General features: G+C 48.8%; 1 protein-coding gene across 16 annotated transcripts in view; it reads left to right on the top strand.

Annotated features, from left to right (window-relative positions):
- The window catches only part of LOC140398474 (coiled-coil domain-containing protein 9B-like), a 426742-nt gene that overhangs the window by 45331 nt on the left and 354484 nt on the right, over window positions 1–26927 (top strand). For all 16 annotated transcript variants that reach the window (XM_072487250.1, XM_072487265.1, XM_072487233.1 and 13 more), the window contains one exon: window positions 12395–12535. In XM_072487250.1, coding sequence (XP_072343351.1) covers window positions 12395–12535 — 141 coding nt within the window. The remainder of the gene's footprint in view (window positions 1–12394; window positions 12536–26927) is intronic.

Below are 26927 nucleotides of genomic sequence, written 5' to 3'. Positions count from 1 at the left end.
CTTCAAGATGTTGATTATCTGCTCCACCAATGTTCCAGTATCTGAGAGCGGCCAAGGATGTAGCTGTCATGGATGCTCCCCAGGAATCTTTAAAAAAAAAAAAATACTTTTATTGGATTTTTAATTTATTTTTACAAATAATGCAACAAACCTATTTTCAATGCAAAACAGGTACAGTGTGGAACCAGAATTATTGCAAATATAAGAACAAAAAGAACATTTTCCCAATAATACAAACAAAACAAATAACTTAAACTCTATCCCTAACAACCCTAAAAGCTGCCTATGTTTAGATCTTTGAAAAAAGAGATAAACGGTTGCCATCTCAGGTAGAATTTCTCAATAGAACCCCTGATAGTAAATTTAATGTTCTCTCAATGCAAAAAGGACATGAAGCCCCCTAACCAGCCAGAGGCACAAGGCGGTGCTGGAGACCTCCAACCGAGCAGTATCCGCCTCCGGGTACCAATGAAGCAAAGGCAAACCGTTTGCCTCTACCCCAGACTGGCCTGCTGGAGAGTCCGAAAACCCAAATATGCCCACCAACATGTATGGCTGTAAATAAAACATTATTCCACTGATGGAGGGAATTGGGTCTGTAATATAAAAGTAGGTCACTGCATAAAGAGAGACCCGACGTTCCACCCAATCCCGATTAATATCCCTCCATTGATTGAAATCTTTCAAGGCCATAGAGGGAGGCTCGAATGCCAGGGCAAATAAAAGTTAAGAGAGTGGGCAACCCTGCCGAGTGCCCCTATTCAAGGGAAAATAGTCTGAATATAAAGAATTTGTGCAAAAGCTGGCGGTAGGGGCATTGTGGCAGATAGGTTCTGGGACTTGATGGCCTGTACCCTAGAGTATTGAAGGAGGTGGCAGCATAGATAGTGGATGCATTGGTTATGATAGTCCAAAATTCCCTGGATTCTGGAACAGTCCCGGTGGATTGGAAATTCGCTATTGTGACGCCTCTATTCAAAAAGGGGGAGAGGCAAAAAGTAGGAAGCTATAGACCGGTTAGCTTGACCTCTTGTGGTAGGAAAGTTGCTGGAATTAATCATTAAGAAGGGCATGAATTTTTGTTTTAGAAAATATTTTATTGAAGCATTTGTAATTTCACAATTTAACATGTTGACATTTCTAAAACAACCACGTGGGTCGGCGCACAAAATACCCCCTAAAATAACAATAAACCACGTACCCCACTTCTCCCATCCTATCCCCAATTACCCGTATACTAAGTTCCCTGTCCTTATTTAACATTACTATGCCTCCTGTTCTCTTTTTTCTCTCCCCCCCACTTTTCCCTTTCCCCCCGTACTGCTGATGTTCAGTTTTTGTTAAAGAAATCGATGAACGACTGCCAACTCCGGGGGAATCCCTGTATTGATCCTCTCAGAGCGAACTTGATTTTCTCCACACTGAGAAACCCTACCATATCGCTGACCCACACTCCTGATTTCGGGGCTCAAGTCCCTCCATCTCGGCAAGATCCGTTTCCGGGCCACCAGGGAGGAGAAGGCCAGGATATCGGCCTCCCTCCCCACCTTTGCCCCCGGATCCTCAGACACCCCAAATATTGCTAATTTTGGACTCTGAATTACCCTACCTTCCAGGACTTCCGACATAACATCTGCAAATCCCTGCCAGAATTCCCTCAGTTTCGGACATGCCCAAAACATATGAACATGGTTGGCTGGGCTACCCCCACACTGCCCACATCTGTCCTCCACCTCCTCGAAGAAGCTACTCATCCGGGCTACATTATGTGGGCCCTGTGGACTACCTTGAACTGAATCAAGCTAATTCTAGCACAGGACGAGGATGCATTTACCCTTTTCAAGGCTTTTTCCCACAGTTCAGTTTCCAGCTCCCCTCCTATCTCCTCTTCCCACTTCTTCTTCACCTCCCTGAGAGGTGTCCCTTCTCACTCTAACAATTCCCTGTATATCTCCGAAACCTTCCCACTTCCAACCGCTGTTTTTGACAGCACTTTATCCTGTAGTCCCCTCATGGGGAGGCGAGGAAAGCTTAGGACCTGCCTCCGTACAAAGTCCCGCGCTTGAAGGTACCGAAACCTGTTCCCACCCGGCAAATCAAACTCCTCCTCTAATGTCTCCAAGGTCGGAAAGCCCTCCTGGATGAATAGATCCCCAAACCTCTCAATCCCTGCCCGCTGCCATACCTTAAAGCACCCATCCAGTACCTCCCCGGGACAAACCGGTGATTGTCACAGATCGGTGACCACACTGATGCCCCCTCCAGTCTCATATGCTGCCTCCATTGCCCCAACACCCTCAGGGTTGCCACCACCACCGGACTTGTAGAGTACCGAGCCGGCGAGAACGGCAGGGGTGCCTTCAGTAAAGCCTCCAGACTCGTACCTTTGCAGGATGCCGCCTCCATCCGCTCCCAGACCGACCCCTCCCCCACTACCTCTTCCTGACCATCGATATGTTGGCAGCCCAGTAATAGATAATAAAGCTCGGGAGAACCAAGCCCCCTTCCCCGCTGGTCTGTTCCAGGAGTGTCCTCTTTACTCTCGGGGTTTTGCCCGCCCATATAAACCTCAATCTCGCCACATTCATACTTCTGAACCCCCCCGCACCCCCCCCCCCCCCCCCAACCGAGTCTGTGACAGAAAGCAGCAAATCATCCGCATAGAGAGAGACCCTGTGTTCCACCCAAACCCACGCCCCACACACACACACCTTCCCCCACCTCACTGTACCCTCTCTGAGCCATTGCTAAGGGTTCTATGGCCATGGTAAACAATAATGGGGAGAGCGGGCATCCCTGCCTTGTCCCCCGACAAAGACTAAAGTATACTGACCAAATGTAGTTCTTACATTTGCCACCAGGGCCTGTTGCAATAGCCGGACCCACTCCACAAATCCCCGCCCAAACCCAAACCTGCCTAAAATATCCCATAGATACTTCCACTCCACCCGGTCGAAAGCGTTCTCCGCGTCCATGGCAACTACCACCTCAGCCTCGTGCCCCTCCGCTGGCATCATAATTACATTAAGAAGCCGTCTCATGTTGGATGTTAGGTGCCTGCCCTTTACGAACCTCGTCTGATCCTCCCCAATTATCTCCGGGACACAATCCTCTATTCGAGTGGCCAGGATCTTTGCCAATAATTTGGCATCTACCTTCAAGAGGGAGATTGGCCTGTACGATCCACAGCTCTTCGGATCCTTGTCACGCTTCAGGATGAGAGAAATTGATGCCTGTGATAACGTTGGGGGGAGTACTCCCAGCTCCTTGGATTCGTTAAAAGCCTTAGCCAGGAGCGACCCCAGTAATCCAGAGACCTTCTTATAAAATTCCACTGGGAATCCGTCGGTTCCCGGGGCTTTACCCGATTGCATCGCCCCCAGTCCCTCCAACACCTCCCCAAGCCCAATCCGGCCCCCCAGGGCCTCCACCAGCTCCTCATTTACCTTTGGGAACTCTAGCCTCCCCAGGAATTCATTCATGCCCATCACCAACCGGGGGTTCCGACTCGTATAGCTGGCTATAGAATTCCCGGAACACTTCATTCATCGCCCCTGGGTCCGTCACCGTCTTCCCCCTCATATCCCTTATTTTCCCTATTTCTCTCACCGCCTCCTGTTTCCTCAGCTAATGCGCCAGCGTCCTGCTAGCTTTCTCTCCATGTTCATAAAATGCCCCTTTTACCCTCCTCAGCTGACCCTCCACCTTACCTGTGGCAAGGAGCCCAAACTCCATTTGAAGTCTCTGACGCTCCTTCAGGAGCTCCTCATTTGGAGACTCCGAATATCTCCTGTCCACCTGTAAGATTTCTGCTACCAACATGTCCAACTCCGACCGCTCAGTTTTAAGGATATCGACTAAACATTTGGGAAGGTATAGCTCAATCCACCATTGTCAGCATGGTTTTATGATGGGTGAGTTATACAAGGCATTTTGTGAGCGGATTTTCACAGTACCTTCATTGCAGTCTTAATGTAAGCCTACTTGTGACATTAATAAAGATTATTATTATATCACAAGCCATCAGCAGGTATTTAACCTGCAACCTGAGTGGGGAGGTCTCACCCTCTACATTCTGGGAGGCACTGAAGGCGGTGATAAGGGGGAGATTATAGCTCACATGGCACTTAAAGACAGAAAGGAGAGGGCGGCTAGGCAACAGTTAATCGACTCCATGCTGGAGGTGGATCGGTGGTACTCCCAGGGCCCCAACTGTGGAACTAGCTCTGCCAGACACGGGGGGTCCTTCTGTGAACACAATCAAGCCAGCCACGAGGGTCATCGCTCAGGTGGAGGATAGGAACGGCAAACTAGTCGCGACACCAGATAAGATTAACGAGGCCGTTGCGACCTTCTACTGACAGCAGTACACCTCCGAGCCCCTGGAGGGGGACTCTTGGAAGCAGTTCCTCGACGGACTGGATATGCTGGTTGATGCGACCAGCAATTCACTCGAAGACACGTGGATAAGTAAACCGTGGTTTTAATCAGCTTAGAACTGAGCCTGTCTGTGACCGGTACAACACTGAAGGCGGCCCCGCAGCTCAGCAGCTCTTATACTTCCTGTAAAGGGGGTGGAGCCATGAGCGGAGCCCGTACATGCCCCAACATATCCCCTGTGGGTGAAGCCATACAATGGCCCATAGGTAGAGCCCACAGGGTTAATAACATAACACAGTGCACTGGTGAATTATCAGTAATTATACATTCACCACACTGGTCATGGGGGAGGACAGGAGACTGGGCCTGAAAGCACCATTAAAACTGAGGGAAGTCCTGCACATTCTCCCCATGTTTGCGTGGGTTTTGCCCTTACAACCCAAAGATGTGCACGGTAGTTGGATTGGCCACACTAAATTGCCCCTTAATTAGAAAAAATGAATTGGGTACTCTAAATTTTTATTTTTTTTTAAACTGAGGGAAGTCATGGACAGCATTAACTCCATGTAGGCGTGGAAGGGGCTGAATGGATTCCTGGCGGACTTCTACAAAACAATTTGCACCAGCACTGGTCCCGCACCTGTGGGAGACGTTCGCCGACTCACTATCATGGGGAACCCTGCCACCAACGCTGGCTCAGGCCTCAATATCACTGATCCCTAAAAAGACCCAGCGGAGTACGGGTCAAACAGACCTATCTTACTCACTAATACTGCCGCCAACATACTGGCGAAGGCCCTTGCGAGGCGGCTGGAGAAATTAACTGAAAATGAAAATGAGAGCTACCATAGGTAGTTGCGGAAGATCAGACGGGCATTGTCAAAGGCAGACAATTAACCGCGAACATCAGGCACCTGCTGAACGTAATCATGACTCCATCCGAGGAGAGAACACTAGAGATGATCATCTCTGGACGCAGGGAAGTCCTTCGACAAGGTCTTAAAGGTACTGGAATGGTTTGGGTTTGGGCCAGGGTTCACCGCCTGCGTGAAAATACTGTACGGGCGCACACATGATGAGCGTACCAGCAAACACTCCCAGCTCTGGATACTTCTGGCTACACCGAGGCATGAGGCAGGGATGTTCTTTATCCCCGCTATTGTTTGCCCAGGCAATTGAGCCACTGGCGATCGCCCTGAGAGCAGCGAAGGGATGAAGAGGCATTCAAAGGAGTTACAGAGAGCATAGAGTCTCTCTCTATGTGGATGACCTGCTCTACGTCTCAAACCCCCGGTCAACATGGGAGGAATGCGTGGGTTTCCTCTGGGTGCTCCGGTTTCCTCCCACAGTCCAAAGATGTGCAGGTTAGGTGGATTGGACATGCTAAAAAATTGCCCTTATGTGTCCAAAATTGCCCTTAGAGTTGGGTGGGGTTATTGGGTTATGGGGATAGGGTGGGTGGGTGGGCCTGGGTAGGGTGCTCTTTCCAAGAGCTGGTGCAGACTCAATGGGCCAAATGGCCTCCTTCTGCACTGTAAATTCTATGAAATTCTATGAATAATGGAACTCCTGAAGGAATTTAAGCCTTCTCGGGTTATAAACTTAACCTGAGTAAGAGCGAACCGCTGGAGGGGGGAAGTAGCGCTGGGGAGACTGCCGTTCAAACTGGCCCAGACCAAATTTCGATAGCTGGGATCCAAATAGCCCACGATTGGGTGTTGATCCACAAATGCAACCTGACTGTGGTGATATGCCAAAGGGCTATATCATAGATGGATGGTGTGTGACCTCCAACCAGCAGGTGGCGGTGCAGACACACCATGCGGTCTCTAGACCAAGATCATGTGAGCAGCGGCTCCCATATAAGGGGAGACACATCCGACCATCTTCAGAAGAAGATTGAGAGGGTAGTAAGTCATACAAGTGAATGGTCAGTGCTGGATGCAGATTCCAGAGGAGTAATAAGCAGACTCCATGATGACATGCTCTGTAACAGATTGCTATCTTACCACATAAGACTCGATAAAAGATTATGGTTCGGACAAGTCGAGGTGTTTGGTGGATTCCTTCGTAAGGTATAAAAGACCAAACACAACACTGACTAGTCTGGTGGAGGAGATTAAAAGGGACATCCAAAGGTGGGACCTGCTCCCGCTCTCCCTGGCAGCGAGAGTACAGACGATCAAGAAGAACGTGCTGCCCAGATTCCTTTCCCTGTTTCACCCCAAAGGCCTTTTTGACCGCAATCTATAGCGTGCACGTGTGTCCGTGTCCACACTTTGAACCTGGTACCAGGACACTCACTATTGGACAGACTACTGACTGCGGGTGAACTAGGAGGCTGGAGCTGTGCGGAATTGCACGGCCGATTACTGGAGGAGACATGCTCACCCCTAAACTAGGTGGCGAGGGTGGGGGGGAGCATTCTGGATCGAATCACTTCACAGGACAAATTTCACCTCCACGTGCACAGGGCTGAGCCTAACGCAACTAAAGGTGGTGCCCAGGGCATACCCAACCAAGACGAGAATGAGAGGAAATATGAAAGATGGCACGGAGGTCCGGCCAACCACACTCGCATGGTCTAGTCTTGCCCCAGATTTATCGGGTACTGGACGTTCTTCTTTGAGGCCATGTCCAGGGTTGTGGGGGTAAGGGTGGAGCATTGCCCGCTGGTGGTGGACTTCAGGGTATCAGAACAGCCACAGCTTTTCATTGGAGGGGGGCTGACACCCTGGCCTTTGCCTCCCTGGTCACCTGCCGTAGACTCCTGCTTGGCTGGTGATCAGCAGCACCACCCAAGGCTGCAGACTGGCTGTCCGACCTGGTGAATTTCTCTAGTGAAAATAGAACATGCCATCAGAGGAAGGCTTCCACAAAACATGGAGGCTGTTCACCAACTTGTTCCAGGAGTTGTTTGCAACCAGCATCCAGAGTGAAGTAGGGAGGGGACCCAGGATAGGCCACAAAATAAGGAAGAGAAAGTTGGAGGGAACTAGCAGGAGAGGGGTGGAGGGGGTCGGTGGGATAGAGGAGAATAAAAGCACTAAAGGGAAATGCAGGGCAGGTGGAAGATGAAAAAGCCGCAAGGGACACAGGGCAACAAAAAAAAAGAACGCATCCAGCGGACCCCCCCAGCATGGGTAAGTACCTGGAGGCAACCAGGGCAGGGGACAAGCTGCATAACAGTAACGACCGACCACCGGGGGTTCCCAAACAGAACCCCCCCCCTCCTTGTAATGATTAAAAAATCTCCCTCTCGGGGAAGCACAGCCAGCTATCGGGGCGGGCCATGGTCTGGCCCAGAAAGCGCTCAGCGGCATTTTTGTTGTCAATTACTTATTACTTTTGTCTGTATCATGCTCAATTACCATATGACCGTAGTCAAGACACCGTGAATGACAAGCTCCACGTATCAAGAGGATACATCCTATGTAAAATAGCTAAAACTACGGTTGCTGTAAATTCTTGTAGGTACATGTTTTGATTTTGTCCTGTTGTGTAATGTATGATATGAAATGTCAAATCACCAATAAAAACATTAAAAGTGAAGGGTGAATCATGCTTGACAAACTTGCTTGATTTCTTTGTAACCAGCAAGGTGGATAATGGGGAACCTGTGGATGTGGTATATCTAGACTCCCAGAAGGCGTTTAACAAGGTGCTGCATAAAAGATTGATCCAGAAGATGAGATGGCAGGGGATTGGAGCTAGTGTACTAGATTGGATTGAGTATTGGCTGACTGACAGAAAGCAAAGGGTCCAGATAAATGGGTCTTTCTCTGGCTGTGAACTATAACTAGTGGGGTGCTGCAAGGATCAGTCCTTGGACCTCAACTGTTTACAACCTATATAAATGATCTGCAATCAGGGACAGAGTGTAATGTAGCCAAATTTGTGGATGATACTAAAATAGGGAAAACCGGCAGTGAAGAGGAGATGGAGTTTATAGACGCATATAGGGAGGTTGGGCCAAAATTTGGCAGATGGAGTTTAATGTGGGTAAATTTAATGAGGTCCTATCCCGATATTTTCCCGATATATTGCCTTAGGCTGTAGTGGAGAAAGTCCAGACCGAACTTTGTTGCTGGGAGAGTTTGATCATCATTAGGCCTGTGCGCTTGGCCAATTGGGCAGGGCCTTTGGTCCCTGTCATGAGCCGGATAAGACCGTATACCTCTGCGAAGACTATAAATTGACAGTGAACGCGGCTTTAAAGTTGGACCGTTATTCTTTACCCCTGCATCTTTAAGCCACATTGGCTGGTGGCTACACATTTACGAAATTGGAAATGAGCAATGCTCACCAACTGCTGGAGCTCTAAACGTCCTCACGGAAGTGCGCCACGATCAATATGCACAAAGATCCCTGAATACACCTAGCTGCTGTTCGAAGTATCCTCTGCGTGCACAGTCTTTCAACACGTCATGGAGAACGTCCTGTGCGGATTGCTGCGAATTGTGGTGTACTTGGATAATGTGCTGGTCATAGGGACCATGAACCAGGAGCACTTACAGAATCTCTTAAGTGGTGTTGAAGCACTTTTCTGAGTATGGACTCCACCAGCGTCGCGTGAAGTGCATGTTTCATATAAAATAATGTTGCTCTTTTTAGCCTTAGTCTATTCCTCTGATTACGTCACCTTTGCTCATGAGTCGCCAGGTATCTTTATGATACCGCCACGTGGTTCAAGTTCAGGTTATGATTAATAATACAGCACTCCGCTTAGTAAGGATTAAAACAACGGTCATTTATTATGTACAACAAGCAATATTAATACACTAATACTACTATCTATACAATAAACCTATCACTACTGGCCAATACTTAACTTAGGAAGAGCCCACCAGGTCGGGGAAACGAATGGCTTGTCCAATCAGATCTGGCCCGCGGGATTCAGAAGGCTGCTACAGGTCGGTGGCTAGGTGTCTCTACCGGATAACGATCGCTGGATTTAAACTTACAGTTGCCGGTTGCTGTTCTTGCGAAGGTCTCGAGCAGGCGAAGAGGAGAGAGAGAGAGATCTGAACTTGGATCCCCACCTTTATAGGGCCCAGGGACTTCCCGCCTCCTGGGGTGGCCCTTGACCCTGAGTCCCAAGTGATTGGATCTGTCCCCAATCTCTGGGGTCGATGTGTCCAATGGTGAGGCGATTCCTCGATCGGGGGGTGGTCGCTCACCTGTCTTTGTTTCGGCCACTGCAGGCGCCGACGGGTCTGGCCCGGTATTCAATTGCTAATCTGTTTCAATTGTTCCCGGGGATAGCCGATTTAACTGTGGATGTCTGAATAGATGGGCTGCAAACAGTCCTGAATGCAACTGCAAATACCTGGGTTGATGGGCTGTTGATAGCCCTGAGTATCGATCTGGTCTAACTTCCCAGAGCTGAATATGCAATACTGTCTGCAGCTGCCTGCTTGTGTCTTCTTAGCTGCTTTTCCCAGCAGTCTTTCGGGTTAACCATTTTAAACTGGGTTTTGGCCAGATTAATCGGAACGCAGCCATTTTACGTGGTTACAATAAGTTGTCTATTTTGGGTATCAGGTGGACCGAAAAGGCCTGCACATGGTTGCTGGGAAAGTGCGAGCCATCAAACTGACCCCATTTCGTGAGAGACGCCACATAGCTTCGCTCTTTTCTTGGATTGGTCAATTATTTTGCTGGATTGATTCCAAATTTGGCAACCGTCCTGGCCCCCTTTCATTTGCTTCAGAAGAAATACAAGTCTTGGATGTGGAGCAAGGCCCAGGGTGACGCACTTTAGACGCCGATTTCGCCGGTCCATTCCTGGGTTCGATGTTTCTTGCCCTAGTGCATGGACACTCAAGTGGTTGGAGGTTCACAAGATGGTGATAATCACCCCGGGTGGCTGTCGAGGATTGTGTGTTTCTTTTTTCACCCATGGAATCCCAGAGTGAAGAATTTGCCGCTTCCTGAAAAGCAACGGGATTAGGCATGTTCACACTGCTCCATCCCATCCGGCATCCAATGGCTTGGTAGAGAGGGCCTTGCAGACGGTTAACAGATGGCTAAAAAAACAAACTTCGGGCTTGATAGACACCAGGCTGACACATTTTTTATTCTCGTACAGGGCCACGCCATGCAGTACCTGGGGTGGCCCCGCTTAGATTCTAATGGGTCGGAAACTTCTTACCGAACTTAGTTTGTTTCTCCTGGACGTTGGCACGAAGGTGTGCCCCGTTGCCCGTTTGATGTCGTCCTCTCAGCTTCGCACCTGATGACGCATTGTTTGTTCGTAACTTCAATGACCGTGCTCACTGGCTCTCTGGAATTGTCGTTCGTCAAACAGGCTTTAGTGGAACCGAAGCGAGTCTGACCTCCTCCACCTTCTCCTCCCCATTGGTCATCGAGGGGTCTTCGGACTTTGGGGAGGGAGGAATATAATTTCCTGAAGGGACATATGGGGTGGGAATGGGTATCTCCCTGTAGTTCCCGTGGAATACGAGCTCTCTTCTCTTCTCTCTCTTTTCTCTCTCTCCCCCCCCTCCTCCCCCAATGCGATTGCATGAAAGGTATTGTGGGAAGGGGCAGACATTGGAAGCAAATGAATACGTTTTCCCAGGTCCAGATGAGAGCGTGGATGTTCGAAATCTAAAATAAAACAGGAAATGCTGGATAAACTCTGATCTGGCAGCATCCGTGCGATTGCATGAAAGGTATTGTGGGAAGGGGCAGACATTGGAAGCAAATGGATACGTTTTCCCAGGTCCAGACGAGAGCATGGATGCTCGAAATCTGAAATAAAACAGGAAATGCTGGATAAACTCTGATCTGGCAGCATCCGTGCGATTGCATGAAAGGTATTGTGGGAAGGGGCAGACATTGGAAGCAAATGGATACGTTTTCCCAAGTCCAGATGAGAGCATGAAGTGACACAGATAGTCATTAATGCAATGGAAAATAATTGTGGGAGAGGGCCTGAGGAAGATTGGAACAAGGAATGTTCCACAGAAAAAGACAGGCATAACTGGGATCCATGTGGGTACCCATAGCTTTACCTTTTTATTTGTAAGGAGTGAGACTAGGTAAGAGAAATTGTTGAGTGAGAACAAGTTTTCTCTACAAAGGTTGGCGTTTAAGGGAAAAATCACGTCTTGGCCATTGATACACTAAAATAGGATAAAGTTTGAAGCGTTTTGACACCTTTGATCTTGTGTTCTAGTGTCCGAAGACGGATTGCCGGTCACAGTAGTTCCTTCCAAAGGAGTTTCTGTGATCACTGTCCTTGGATCTCTCTCATCTCCTGTCTCAGGCATCCAAATAGAGATGAGTTATACTGGGATGAGTGTGCTGGCTGGTTGATAACCACACTGAATTTCAGTTAAGACCGGGACAGAGATAGTTGGCAACCTTCCTTTTCGATTTATACCCCAAAACTGAGTCCAAAACACAAGTTCAAACTGAAAACTCATCTCGGTCGGGTGTTTCCCATTAACTCACCAATATGTCCTATTCTGAAAATGGTAGTAATTCTTCCTCCAGCAATTAAAGCTAAACTAAACAAATAGTTCTTATCTACTCTGGTGTCTTGATGGTCATTAAGCAAGAGTCATGTGATTTCTTGGAAAACTCATTTTGCTCACAGTCCAAGGTGAACATATAACCTTTAAACAGGTCAGTTCCAAGAAAATGTCCAAATAATTCAATGTCCTTCCATTTTTTAAAAAAGCCTATAGTTCTTGGAGATATGTGTTTTCAACAAAAGAAAGGAAACTTAATATAAGATCTTATTTTTAGAATCACAGAAATTTTAACATGCCTGACCAGAATTTAAGATGTGCCTAAGAACAGCTGATCTGTATGATTCAATGATTTTTGTACTTTCTTCATATGTTTGTGCTAATCTTGTGAATAAGTGATTGTTTTTAACTGCTTGAGAGTTTTTCCCCCCAAAATATTCCCTGTTCTTCGTTGTAAACTATTTCATAATTATGTACAATATTTTTACTTGTTTATGTTGTCTGGTTTATTTGTACCAATTGATAATTTGCAGGAAAAGAGGGTGGTGAGTGAAAAACGGGTTTTTGGAGGAGCAAGCAGTCTCCGAGGTTGTGAAGCAGATGCAGGTCAAAGATTCTCTGTAGGAAGAGGACAAAGACTTCGTAAATTTGTTGTGGAGGAGAGCAAAGCAAAGGTAGGATGGAAAATGTAAGCTTTTGGACCCCGTTGAATACACAGAAGTTCTTAGATGTTTTGCAAATTGGCCGGTGTGTTTAAACTGTTATCAAATCTTGTGTATGTTGCTTTCTATTAAATAAATTAGTGCGCAGAGCTCTTTTTAAATGATTTTTCAGAAATTGCACGTCTGACACCAATCTGGGCTTTAATGTTGGGGGGTGATGGGGCGGGGTGAAGTGTGTACGTTCAGCATGCTCCCCAGAGAGCGGTCTGCAATGTAAATATTTTCAAGGGGTTGCACATCTCAGTGTCACAGTTTTTTAGATTTAATGCCTGCTGGCTGGGTTCCAAGGCTCAGGAATCCTGGCAACTGGAGAGAGGTGGGAACAGCTGGATCCAATAGTTATGTCTCTTCCTTGCACTGCTTGTGGGCCAGGAGATGCAGGACCCTGCATCATGCAAACAATATTTCCCCTTGATTAGCTGACTACACCACAAACCGCCACCGCCCTGGTGGTCTAACAGTCTCCCCAAGGCTTCTAATTTACTCTACTTGACAACTTTGGGACCATGAATTTCTGATCTCTTTCCAATCTTGATCACCCTCAGATCTCTCCCCAATTTGAATCTTCCCACCATCTGACCATTGATATCTCTGCTCCCTGACTGCAAGCCTTCCTGATTGCCAATCTTCTAATCTGGCTGCATGTCATGGGGAAATGGATTAGTTTAAATTTAAACCTGCACCTCTGGGCTACCCAGCTACAACCATCCCTCTCCTTCAAATCTTTGTAATATCAGGGTCATAGGGTGGAATTTTAACATGAAGGAGTGGGTTTACGTGCAAATGGGTGTTAAAGTTGGCAGAAATGCAAACAGGCCTGGAAGTCCGCTCCAATCTGCTGACTTCCGACTTTAACTTGTGCACATTAGGGTGGTTGTGTGCAAAGACTTTCGGACTGGTAGATTACCTATTAACATATGGATTAGTAATTATTTCAATAGTCTTTTAAATTTATTGGCACGTCCATGGGCTTCCCAGGTTTCCTGAAACATTCCATGAAGAATGAGGGTGAGTGGAACGGTGGATGGATAAATCTGGAAATACATTGAACGCGAAAGATGGGTGCTCTTCCAAGATAAGTGAGCAGTGATGTGATGGAGTAGGCGTGACCAGGCAGAGTGAAGGTCGTAATGGGTGATGCACAAAGCAGGAGTTCCTTCCTGATCTGTTATGGTTGGTAAAGTGCTTCCTACACTGAGTCCATGAGCATGATTCAATGTTTTTGCTGATGACTTCCTGGACCACCTTCAGCCATGTCCGCTTTGTAGCAGCACTTTCTTCCTCTTACTGGGGGAGAGTAACTCTGACTCCTTACTGATGTGTTAAGTAAGTTGGTTCAATGTTGACTGCAACTGGATGCAGTGAAACTAGAAACCGGCATCTGACACAGGAGATGGTCCAACACTGTTTTATTGAACTTCCTGATTGCTGTACATAGTCTGCTGTGAGTTGACACTCTATCAATCTAACTGATAACCTCCTACTGGCTTGACCAGACTAACTCTCTACCTCATGGTGATAGTGCTCACTGGCTTGTGCACTCTTTCTATCTCAGTAGCTGTGTCCTGTAGAGAGAGGGAGAGTCTTAATGCCCTGTGTGCTTTATAGTGGTGTTGTCCTGTCTGGTGATTGGTTGTTATGTGTCGTGTGTGTTCATTGGTTATCCTGTGTGTCAATCACTGCCTGTCTGCATCTCATTATATACATGAGTGGATATTATGACGTCTCCCCTTTTTGAAGTAAAGTTTGGAATGTGGCGATATATATACATGCATGATTATATACAAGTGGTGAGTGAATGAACATATGTACATGGGAAGGCGTCGACATTTTCCGACCCCAAGGTGACCCTCATGGATCTGTCTGAGCACCATGGCTTGCATGCTTTGGGGAATGACAATTCTATCTAGTTTAAGAAGGATCCCCTCGACAACAGTTAACTCGTCCTTAACGTTGAAGAACTGGGGGCAGCCATGGCAAGGTATTGCATCACGCGTTGCAGTACAGGCTCTTTGGCAGTTTCTTCGCGTATCTGGACAACTCGTTCATCAGTGGCTGAGAGGTTGCTGGCACACAACTGCACCTGTGCCTCAATGTGGCGAATGAAGTCGCCCGGTTCACACGGCATGGTGATGGATCGGGATAGGGCATCCGCGATGATCAGCTCCTTGCCCGATGGAGAGACGAGTTCGAAGTCATATCGGCGGAGACAAAGAAGAATTCGCTGCAGCCGAGGTGTCATGTCATTTAAATCCTTCTGGATTATGTGGACTAAAGGCCTGTGGTCTGTTTCCAGACCATATACGTAGTCATGAAACTTGACTATTCCTGTCAGGAGACCCAGACACTCCTTTTCGATCTGGGCATACCGTTGTTCTGTCGGAGTCATGGTCCTGGAGGCATATGCCACTGGAGCCCAGGACGAGGAATCATCTCGCTGGAGGAGCACCGCCCCAATGCCGTCCTGGCTTGCGTCTGTGGATACCTTGGTTGGGTCAAAGAACACCTGTGGTGAGCTTCGCCTTCCGCTCAAGCTCCGCTTGATGTGCGGGAAGCCACTGGAACACTGTCGACATTTTAACTAGGTGCCGGAGGGCCGTGGTGTGGGATGCCATGTTGGGAATGAATTTTCTGATAAAATTTACCATCCCGAGGAAGTGGAGGACCGCCTTTTTGTTCTCTGGTGTCTTCATGGCATTGATTGCCAGCACCTTGTCGGCGTCAGGTTGCACACCTTGCTGTGGAATGTGGTCACCTAAAAACTTGATAGCGGACCGCCCAAACGAGCATTTGGCCCTGTTGAGATGGAGGCCATTTTTATGAATCCTCTGAAAACCTGTTTGAGGTGAGCAATGTGATCCTCCGGCGTCGTGGACCAGATGATCACGTCGTCCACATAGACTCGCACCCCCTCAATGCCCTCCATCATTTGCTCCATTATGCGATGAAATACTTCGGAAGCTGCTATGATACCAAAAGGCATGCGGTTGTAGCAATACCTGCCGAACGGAGTGTTAAAAGTGCACAGCTTCCGACTGGACTCGTCCAGCTGAATTTGCCAGAAGCCATGGGAGGCGTCCAGCTTGGTAAAGAATTTAGCGTGAGCCATCTCACAGGTCAATTCTTCACGCTTCGGGATGGGGTAATGCTCTCGCATGATGTTGTGATTCAGGTCTTTGGGATCAATGGAAATGCGGAGTTCGCCAGAGGGTTTCTTGACACAGACCATGGAGCTGACCGAGTCTGTGGGTTCCGTGACCTTTGAGATGATGCCCTGACCTTGGAGCTCTCGTAGCTGCGTTTTGAGACGATCCTTAAGAGGAGCCGGCACCCGACGTGGTGCATGGATGACTGGGGTGGCATTCGGCTTGAGCAATATCTTGTAGCGATATGGGAGCGTGCCCACCCCATCAAACACAATGTGGTATTGTGTGAGAATGTCGTCTATCTCAGCCTGGAGATTCGCATTAGGTGAGGCCGTCGCCGGTGTCGAGGACATGGCATGAACTCACTGTACCAGATTTAGGAGTTTGCATGTGCGAGCACCGAGCAGGGATGCCTTGTCAGGCCGGACGATCTTGAATCTCAACGTCGCCTTGATTGCCTTGCGAGAGACACCTAGCTGACATGACCCACTGGCAGCTATGGCATTACCATTGTAGTCAAGGAGCTGGCAGGCTGGTGGAAGAATGCTAGGTTGGTGTCGGATGCTGTCGAGGTCCGACTGTGATATGAGGTTTGCAGACGCGCCAGTGTCCAATATAAATCGGATGCGAGACTGGTTGACCGTGATGACGGCTCACCACTCGTCGTCAGGATCCACACTGTGGATCGGAAGGCGGTTGGCAGGCACGGTAGAGACCCACTCGCGTGTGGTGATGATGCCCACCCGATATGGAGACTCGAGGCAGTCCGCATTGGGGTCCGTTGGGCTGTCCGGATCAGAATCCTGCATGCCGTGTTGTATGCAGAGGACACGTCTGCGCTGCAGCTGGGATCGCTGGCTGCTGTTCGGTGGAGCGGACCTGCAGAAGGCCGCGTAGTGGCCAGGCTTTCCACACTGTAGACATCGCCTGCCTTTGGCTGGACATTGCCGCTTTAAATGGGCGGAGCCACAATTCGAACACGTCATGACGCTGACGTCGGCACGTTCAGTGCGCCATCGCGCATATACGCAGTGTGGTTGGCCGACGTTCGCGCATGCGCCTCTGGGTCTTCGGCCTCATCGTCCACCCGGTCGTGGCGCACATGCGTGGGGACCCGAGAAAAGTGCGCGAAACGGCCACTCTCCTCGATGCTCAGGCCTAGCATTTTTGCTATGGCCTGCACCCTTTCTGCCTCTTGGGAGGCCAGTTTTGCAGGTGCTGCCGCCCTGATGCGGGAGTAGCGATTTCTGGCATGCTCATGGACAACACACGTTTCGATGGCGACGGAGAGGGTCAACTGTTTGATTTTGAGGAGCTGCTCCCGCAGGGAGTCGTACTGGACCCTGAAAACGACCTGATCCCGGATCATGGAATCAGTCGTTGAGTCATAATTACATGACTGCGCTAGGATGCAGAGATGGGTCAAGAAGGACTGAAAAGGGTCATCTTTACCTTGAAGCCTCTGTTGGAAGATGTACCGTTCAAAGCTCTCATTCACCTCAATGTCGCAGTGGCTCTCGAATTTCAGCAGAACTGTCTTGAATTTTGTCTTGTCTTTGCCATCGGCAAACGTAAGCGAATTATAGATGTAGATGGCATGATCCCCCGCAATCGACAGGAACAGCACGATCTTTCTGGGATCCGATGCTGCCTCGAGATCGGAGGCCTCAATGTACAGGAGGAACTTTTGTTTGAAGACTTTCCAGTTGGCGCCGAGGTTGCCGGAGATCCGGAGTTGCGAAGGAAGCTGGATCTTTTCCATGCTGTTGGATGGCTGCTTGCTGGTCGTTGCAGATGCACTCGAGGTAGGTTCATTAGGATTAATAGCACTCTGGTACCATAATGTGTTAAGTAAGTTGGTTCAACGTTGACTGCAACTGGATGCAGTGAAACTAGAAACAGGCTTCTGACACAGGAGATGGTCCAACACTGTTTTATTGAACTTGCTGATTGCAGTACATAGTCTGCTGTGAGTTGACACTCTATCAATCTAACTGATAACCTCCTACTGGCTTGACCAGACTAACTCTCTACCTCATGGTGATAGTGCTCACTGGCTTGTGCACTCTTACTATCTCAGTAGCTGTGTTCTGTAGAGAGAGGGAGAGTCTTAATGCCCTGTGTGCTTTATAGTGGTGTTGTCCTGCCTGGTGATTGGTTGTTATGTGTCGTGTTTGTTCATTGGTTATCCTGTGTGTCAATCACTGCCTGTCTGCATCTCATTATATACATGAGTGGATATTATGACACTTACTGCCTTCAGTCCATTAAGCAAAGTGTCATTAAAACAGAACACAACGTTTTCCCATTATGAATCAATTGTCAAAGCTCTTCCTCACTTGCTTCCAACTACCACCTCCTCCAAATTTCATCTTTTGAATTCTCTTAAATACCAAAGTTGAGATTGCATCTTGTAGGTCAACAACACGTCTGTGCTGCATGCACAATTGACACCATATCTGGAAGTAAAATTATAATGAGGTATTTGTGTTAGCATGCTATAAACATGAATTTATTTGTGAGTTCCCATGTGATGTCCAACTCTCGCTTGAGCAAATCTAGAAGTTAATATCTGGGCTTTTCAACTTAATATCAGGACCATATTGTCTAAATGGAGATGCAACTTGTGGCAGCGGGTGCTTGTGTTAGTATTTTATCCATTGAAAATAGACGAATAAATGATTAATGATGCTCTTTGTACAGATGAACATGATTTTTTTTACACTTGTTCAGCGAAAGTATAGAAAGAGAGAAAATAGGAAGAGGCTGGCCCACCGAGCCTGCTCCTTCATTCATTATGATCATGGCTGATCATCCAGCTCCACAACCTGTTTAGCCTTCCCCCATATCGTTTGATCCCTTTAGCCCCAAGAGCTATATCTAACTCCTTGAAAACATACAATGTTTTGGCCTCAGCTACTTCCTGTGGTAGAAAATTCCACAGGCTCACCACTCTGTGTGAAGACATTTCTCCACGGCTCAGTCCTAAATGACCGAGAGGCTCTGGACTCCCCCACCATCGGGAACTTCCTTCCTACATCTTACTAACTAGTCCTATTAGAATTTTATAAGCTTATAATAGATCCCTCTTTCTTTAAAACTCCAATGAATATAACCGTAACTGACTCTGAACCTCTCCACATATGTCAATCCTGCCATCCCAGGAATCATTCTGGTAAACCTTCTCTGCACTTCCTCTATAACAGTAACATTCTTCTTCAGATAAGGAGACAAAAATGCACACTATCTATAGGGGTTTCCTTCTCTTTACTCCACTTACAGGCCGGTGTTTGGGGGTCTGCCGATAGCTGGGAGTGTCTCTCCTACAAGCCTCGGAATTTCGAAGGCCGGGGAATGCCGCACTGCGGCAACTCCGCAGGAGAGAGCGCTGAACCAGGCTCACCGTTTCTATCTAACCGGTACCCTGATACTTTATCACACAGCTATCCCAGAACCACCACCAATGCCTGGGTGATTCTCTCTCTTGTCGGTGGGACAAACTGCCACCCTGTACCTACTCCACTCGAGTAGTTCCCCAAGAGAGAAAAAGAGAGATCACACTGTTTATGCCTAACCAGTAGTCTCCCTTGAGTGAGCGTTTCGAGGCGCCCAGATCACCCTCGGTTCTCGACTCCGGAATTATGGTCGAGGATAAAAGTTGTGACCTTGCCAGAGCGTGTCAGTGAGAGGGGAAAAAAAAGGAACAAGACAGATCCAAACAAGTTTCAAACTTACAATTTACTTTACAACACCAAAATCAACCTCTCCAATATCACATCACACATGAATAAAACTTATGCTTTATCTTATTACTACGGGAGAAAAATACTAACGGATACAACGAAAATCTTCCTTTGCACAATTTTACAGATGAGCAAAAGATTACCGGAGTTTAAAACGCTACCCCCCTCCCTTGCCTCTACTCCTATCTTAGTTCGGGAACTTCAACAAGTTGGCTGAGGATACTTACAATCCTAGGGGGCTCTCTCGTCTCCGGGTGCTTCCTTCCTTGGGTTGAAAAGGGGGTGCAGGCTGGTCTTCCCTCGTGTCACGATTCTACAAAACTAAAAAGCTCCCCTTTTCCCCACCAGCATGTCTCTTTTAAAAGTCAATTTCAAAAGGCTGATCCCGCCCCCTAAGCAATTTCAAGGACAATGGATTTCTGGACACTGGCAGTTTCGGTTTTGGCTGAAACTGCCTTACCCTGTTGCTTGTCGATTTCAATGACCTGTTTAATGCTTGTCGGCCAATTTTAACCAACTGTTGATGTTTGTCCGGAGCTTCCTGAACGATATCCCATTAACAGGTTGGGTCTTTTGTTTTCTGTTATGGGGCTGATTGCGTGGCCATTGTCTCCCTGCTGGGCTGTTTTCTTCTCGTCTGCTGATCGCCATCTCCCTTTGTTCTTCTGGTGATTAGACCACCGGTGTGTCTGTGTCTTTGCTGCATCTGGATTCCTGTGGCTTGCACCTTTCCTGAGCCCAATCCACAGGCAGTTTAGGTTAGTCCTGCCGAGCCTTCTGGGAGGTTTTGTCACCTAGCAGCCACAGTTGGCCACTTTAAAATGTCAGGTTTCTCCTGAGTCCTTTTAAAAATATGGAGGATTGCCCTGAAACTTACATATCCCAGGAGGCCCCCACCAAAGTAATTGTAGCAAGACATCCCTGCTCCTGTACTCCAATCCTGCACTCAGGGCAACACGGTAGCACAGTAGGGCAGCACGGTAGCACTGTGGCTTCACAGCACCAAGGTCCCAGGTTTGATTCCTGGCTGGGTCACTGTCTGTGCAGAATCTGCACGTTCTCCCCGTGTCTGCGTGGATTTCTTCCGGGTGCTCCGTTTTTCTCCCACTAGTCCCGAAAGACGTGCTGTTCGGTAATTTGGGCATTCTAAATTCTCCCTCTGTGTACCCGAATAGGTGCCAGAATGTGGTGACTAGGGGCTTTTCACAGTAACTTCATTGCAATGTAAGACAATAAAGATTATTATTTAAAAATCCTCTCACGATGAACGCTAACGTACCACTTGCCTTCTTTGCTGCCTGCTGCACCAGCATGCTTACCTTCACCTTCAGCGACTGGTGAACAAGGACACCTAGGTCTTGTTGCACAATCCCCTCTCTACATTTATAGCCGTTCAGATAATTTTTGCTACCAAAGTGGATAACCTCACATTTATTTACGTTATTCTGCATCTGCCATGCATTTGTCCACTCAGCTTGTCAAATGTGCCTGGAGGGACTATAAAATGCATTGCTCAATACATAGGAACAGGAGTAGGTCATTCAGCCCCTTGAGCCTGTCCTGCAATATAATGAGATCATAGCTGGTCTGTGGCCGAACTCCATATACTTGCCTTAATATCTTTGCTTAACGAAAATCAATCTATGTCAGATTTAAAATGAACAACTATTCTAGCTTCAACTACTGTTTGTAGGAGAGAGTTCCAAATCTTTACCACTCTTTGTGTGAAGAAGTGCTTCCTAACATCTCTCCTGAACGGTCTAGCCCTAATACTGCCAAATTAGCTTCATTGGTAATAGTTGTTGGCTGCTGCTAAATATGGGAAGAGAAAGACTCGATTTTTTTAAGAAAGTATTTTTATTGAGGTTTTTAATTTTAATAAACAATGCAGCAAAACTACAGAAATGGTGCAGCTCAACAAGAAAGAACAGTCTCACACATGCATGGAAACGGGGGACAGGAGAACAGCAATACAGCTGGCCCAATATATTCATTAGACTCCATTCTGTGCAACTATCTGCACCACCAATGAAGAAAGGAGAAAAGGATAAGGCTGTGATGACATGTTCCGGGTGCGGCGATGACCAGCTGAGTCGCACGTTTCGGCAGCTCCCTGTGAAACGGACTTTTGGGCTCTTGATAGGAGCCCCAACGGCAATTTTAACGGTTGAAAACACCGTGCGGTAAACCAGAAGGGTGTTCCCCCTGGACACGGATGGAAAAAGGAGAGGAAAGTGGCCGGATTGCAGCGGATCCTTTGGAACAACGGCAAGGAAGGCAAGCAGAAACCAAGATGGCGTCGGAAGGTGGCAGTTTCATATGGGGCCCTGAACAACAAGAGTTTTTGAAACGCTGCGTGGAGGAGATAAAAAAGGAAATGAAGAAAGAGTTGTTGGCCCCGATATTACAGGCGATTGAAGGGCTGAAAGAGGAACAAAAGGCCCAGGAGCAGGAGCTTCGGGTCGTGAAGGCGAAAGCAGCAGAGAATGAAAACGACATACAGGGCCTGGTGGTGAAGTCGGAGATACAGGAGGCACACCAGAAACGATCTGTGGAGAGGTTGGAGGCACTGGAAAATAACGCAAGGAGGAACAACTTGAGGATTCTTGGCCTTCCTGAAGGTGTGGAGGGGGCGGACGTCGGGGCATATGTGAGCACGATGCTGCACTCGTTAATGGGAGTGGAGGCCCCGACGGGTCCGTTGGAGGTGGAGGGAGCATACCGAGTTATGGTGCGAGGACCGAGAGCAGGAGAAGCTCCCAGAGCCATAGTGGTGAGATTTCTCCGTTTTAAGGATAGAGAAATGGTCCTTAGATGGGCGAAGAAAACTCGGTGTAGTAAATGGGAGAACGCGGTGATCCGCGTCTATCAAGATTGGAGTGCGGAGGTGGCGAGAAGGAGGGCGAGCTTTAATCGGGCCAAAGCGGTACTTCACAAAAAAAAAGATAAAGTTTGGAATGCTGCAACCGGCAAGACTGTGGGTCACATATCAAGGGAGGCACCACTACTTTGAGACGGCGGATGAAGCGTGGACTTTTATTGTAGAAGAAAAATTGGAATGATTGGACTACGAAAATGAACGTTTGGACAAAGTGGTGGGACGAGTGGGGGGGGGGGGGGCGAAGAGGGATTGTATGATTAATCCTGCGGTATGGTAACTTTTCTTTCTCCCACAGGTGGTGATGGGGGGAGGTGGGGAGGGAGAGGAGATGGGGCGTTGGCCATGGGAGGCGGGGCCGAGGGAGAAGCGCGGGCTTGGTTCCCGCGCTATGATAATTATGGCAGGAATAGAGAAGCAGGAAGGAGGGGGCGCCGCACGGGGCGAGCCGTGATCACGGGGGGAAGCCGAGGTCAGCCAGAGTTTGCTGACTTCTGGGAGCAACATGGGGGGAGTAATTACGCTAGCGGGGGGTCTAGCGGGGGGGGGGGGGAGGGGGGAATTACTGGGTTGCTGCTGCTGGGGAAAGGGGGGAGTGGGTGCGGGAAAGAATGGGCGGGGGGGCACCGTCTGGGAGAAATACAGCCGCGTGGGAACTGGGCGAGAAGCTGGAAAAAGATGATGGCTAACCGGCAAGGGGGCGGGGGGGGGGGGGGGGGGGGGGGTGGGAAGCCCCCCAACTCGGCTGATCACGTGGAACGTGAGGGGGCTTAACGGGCCGATAAAGAGGGCACGAGTACTCGCACACCTTAAGAAACTTAAAGCAGATGTGGTCATGTTACAGGAAACGCACCTGAAACTGATAGATCAGGTTAGGTTGCGCAAAGGATGGGTAGGGCAGGTGTTCCATTCGGGGCTGGATGCGAAAAACAGGGGGGTGGCTATATTAGTGGGGAAGTGGGTAATGTTCGAGGCAAAGACTATAGTGGCGGATAACGGGGGCAGATACGTGATGGTGAGTGGCAAATTACAGGGAGAGATGGTGGTGTTGGTAAACGTGTATGCCCCGAATTGGGACGATGCCAATTTTATGAGGCGAATGCTAGGACGCATCCCAGACCTAGAGACCGGAAAGCTGATAATGGGGGGAGACTTTAACACGGTGTTGGAACCAAGGCTGGATAGGTCGAAGTCCAGGACTGGTAGGAGGCCGGCAGCAGCCAAGGTGCTTAAGGATTTTATGGAGCAGATGGGAGGGGTGGACCCGTGGAGATTCAGTAGACCTAGGAGTAAGGAGTTCTCGTTTTTCTCCTATGTCCATAAAGTCTATTCACGCATAGACTTTTTTGTGTTGGGTAGGGCATTGATCCCGAGGGTGAGGGGAACGGAATATACGGCTATAGCCATTTCGGATCATGCCCCACACTGGGTAGACTTGGAGATAGGGGAGGAAACAAGAGGGCGTCCACCCTGGAGAATGGATATGGGACTAATGGCGGATGAGGGGGTGTGCTTAAGGGTGAGGGGATGCATTGAAAAGTACTTGGAACTCAATGACAATGGGGAGGTTCAGGTGGGAGTGGTCTGGGAGGCGTTGAAGGCGGTGGTTAGGGGGGAGCTGATATCAATAAGGACACATAAAGGGAAGCAGGAGAGTAAGGAACGGTAGCGGTTGTTGCAAGAACTTTTGAGGGTGGACAGACAGTATGCGGAAGCACCGGAGGAGGGACTGTATAGGGAAAGGCAAAGGCTGCATGTGGAATTTGACTTGCTGACCACAGGCACTGCAGAGGCACAATGGAGGAAGGCGCAGGGTGTACAGTATGAATATGGAGAGAAGGCGAGCAGATTGCTGGCACACCAATTGAGGAAAAGGGGAGCAGCGAGGGAAATAGGGGGGGTGAGAGACGAAGATGGAGAGACGGAGCGGGGAGCGGAGAGAGTGAATGAAGTGTTTAAGACATTTTATAAAAAATTGTATGAAGCTCAACCCCCGGATGGGAGGGAGAGAATGATGGAGTTTTTGGATCGGCTGGAAATTCCCAAGGTGGAAGAGCAGGAAAGGATGGGATTGGGAGCACAGATCACGGTAGAAGAAGTGGTGAAAGGAATTAGGAACATGCAGACGGGAAAGGCCCCGGGACCGGACGGATTCCCAGTTGAATTTTACAGAAAATATTTGGACTTGCTCGCCCCGCTACTGACGAGGACCTTCAACGAGGCAAAGGAAAGGGGACAACTGCCCCCGACTATGTCAGAAGCAACGATATCGCTTCTTTTAAAGAAGGAAAAGGATCCGCTACAATGCGGGTCCTACAGACCAATCTCCCTCCTCAATGTAGATGCCAAGGTCTTGGCCAAGGTAATGGCAATGAGAATAGAGGAATGTGTCCCGGGGGTGGTTCATGAGGACCAAACTGGGTTTGTGAAGGGGAGACAGCTGAACACGAACATACGGAGGTTGTTAGGGGTAATGATGATGGCCCCACCAGAGGGTGAAACGGAGATAGTAGTGGCGATGGATGCCGAGAAAGCATTTGATAGAGTGGAGTGGGATTATCTGTGGGAGGTGTTGAGGAGATTTGGGTTCAGAGAGGGGTATGTTAGATGGGTGCAGCTGTTGTATAGGGCCCCAGTGGCGAGTGTGGTCACGAATGGACGGGGATCGGCATATTTTCGGCTCCATAGAGGGACAAGGCAGGGATGTCCTCTGTCCCCATTACTGTTTGCACTGGCGATTGAGCCCCTGGCGATAGCGCTGAGAGGTTCCAAGGGATGGAGGGGAATACTTAGGGGAGGAGAAGAACACCGGGTATCTTTATATGCGGATGATCTGCTACTATATGTGGCGGATCCAGCGGAGGGGATGCCAGAAATAATGCGGATACTTGGGGAGTTTGGGGATTTTTCAGGGTATAAATTGAACATGGGAAAGAGTGAGCTGTTTGTGGTGCATCCAGGGGAGCAGAGTAGAGAAATAGAAGACCTACCGTTGAGGAAGGTAACAAGAGACTTTTGTTACCTGGGGATCCAGATAGCTAAGAATTGGGGCACATTGCACAGGCTAAATTTGACGCGGTTGGTGGAACAGATGGAGGAAGATTTCAAGAGATGGGATATGGTAGCATTGTCAATGGCAGGGAGGGTGCAGGCAGTTAAGATGGTGGTCCTCCCGAGATTCCTTTTTGTGTTTCAGTGTCTCCCGGTGGTGATCACGAAGGCTTTTTTCAAAAGGATAGAAAAGAGTATCATGGGTTTTGTTTGGGCCGGGAAGACTCCGAGAGTGAGGAAGGGATTCTTACAGCGTAGTAGGGATAGGGGGGGGCTGGCACTACCGAGCCTAAGTGAGTATTATTGGGCCGCTAATATTTCAATGGTGAGTAAGTGGATGGGAGAGGAGGAAGGAGCGGCGTGGAAGAGATTAGAGAGGGCGTCCTGTAGGGGGACCAGCCTGCAGGCTATGGTGACAGCCCCATTGCCGTTCTCACCAAGGAACTATACCACGAGTCCGGTGGTGGTAGCTACACTGAAGATTTGGGGACAGTGGAGACGACATAGGGGAAAGACCGGAGCACTGGGGGGGTCCCCGATAAGAAACAACCATAGGTTTGCCCCGGGGGGAATGGATGGGGGATATGGAATGTGGCAAAGAGCAGGTATAACGCAATTGAAAGATCTATTTGTGGATGGGAAGTTTGCGAGTCTGGGAGCGCTGACCGAGAAATATGGGTTGCCCCAAGGGAATGCATTCAGGTACATGCAATTGAGGGCTTTTGCGAGGCAGCAGGTGAGGGAATTCCCGCAGCTCCCGACACAAGAGGTGCAGGACAGAGTCATCTCAAAGAAATGGGTGGGGGACGGTAAGGTGTCGGATATATATAGGGAAATGAGAGACGAAGGGGAGACTATGATGGACGAACTAAAAGGGAAATGGGAAGAAGAGCTAGGGGAGGAGATTGAGGAGGGGATGTGGGCAGATGCCCTAAACAGGGTAAACTCGTCGTCCTCGTGCGCCAGGCTAAGCCTGATTCAGTTTAAGGTATTACACAGGGCACATATGACTGGAACACGGCTCAGTAAATTTTTTGGGGTGGAGGATAGGTGTGCGAGGTGCTCGAGAAGCCCAGCGAATCATACCCATATGTTTTGGTCATGCCCGGCACTACAGGGGTTTTGGATGGGGGTGACAAAGGTGCTTTCGAAAGTAGTAGGAGTCCGGGTCGAACCAAGCTGGGGGTTGGCCATATTTGGGGTTGCACAAGAGCCGGGAGTGCAGGAGGCGAAAGAGGCCGATGTTTTGGCCTTTGCGTCCCTAGTAGCCCGGCGCAGAATATTGCTAATGTGGAAAGAAGCCAAGCCCCCGGGGGTGGAGACCTGGATAAATGATATGGCGGGGTTCATAAAGTTAGAGCGGATTAAGTTCGTCCTAAGGGGGTCGGCTCAAGGGTTTACTAGGCGGTGGCAACCGTTCGTCGAATATCTTGCGGAAAGATAGATAGGGGAGAACAAAGAAGGCAGCAGCAGCGGCCCAGGACTTGGGGGGGGGGGGGGGGGAGGGATGGGGGGGATGGGGGGGG

Source organism: Scyliorhinus torazame, chromosome 2, assembly GCF_047496885.1.
Source record: "Scyliorhinus torazame isolate Kashiwa2021f chromosome 2, sScyTor2.1, whole genome shotgun sequence".
Taxonomy (NCBI): domain Eukaryota; kingdom Metazoa; phylum Chordata; class Chondrichthyes; order Carcharhiniformes; family Scyliorhinidae; genus Scyliorhinus; species Scyliorhinus torazame.
This window is presented reverse-complemented; position numbering and strand designations above follow the sequence as displayed.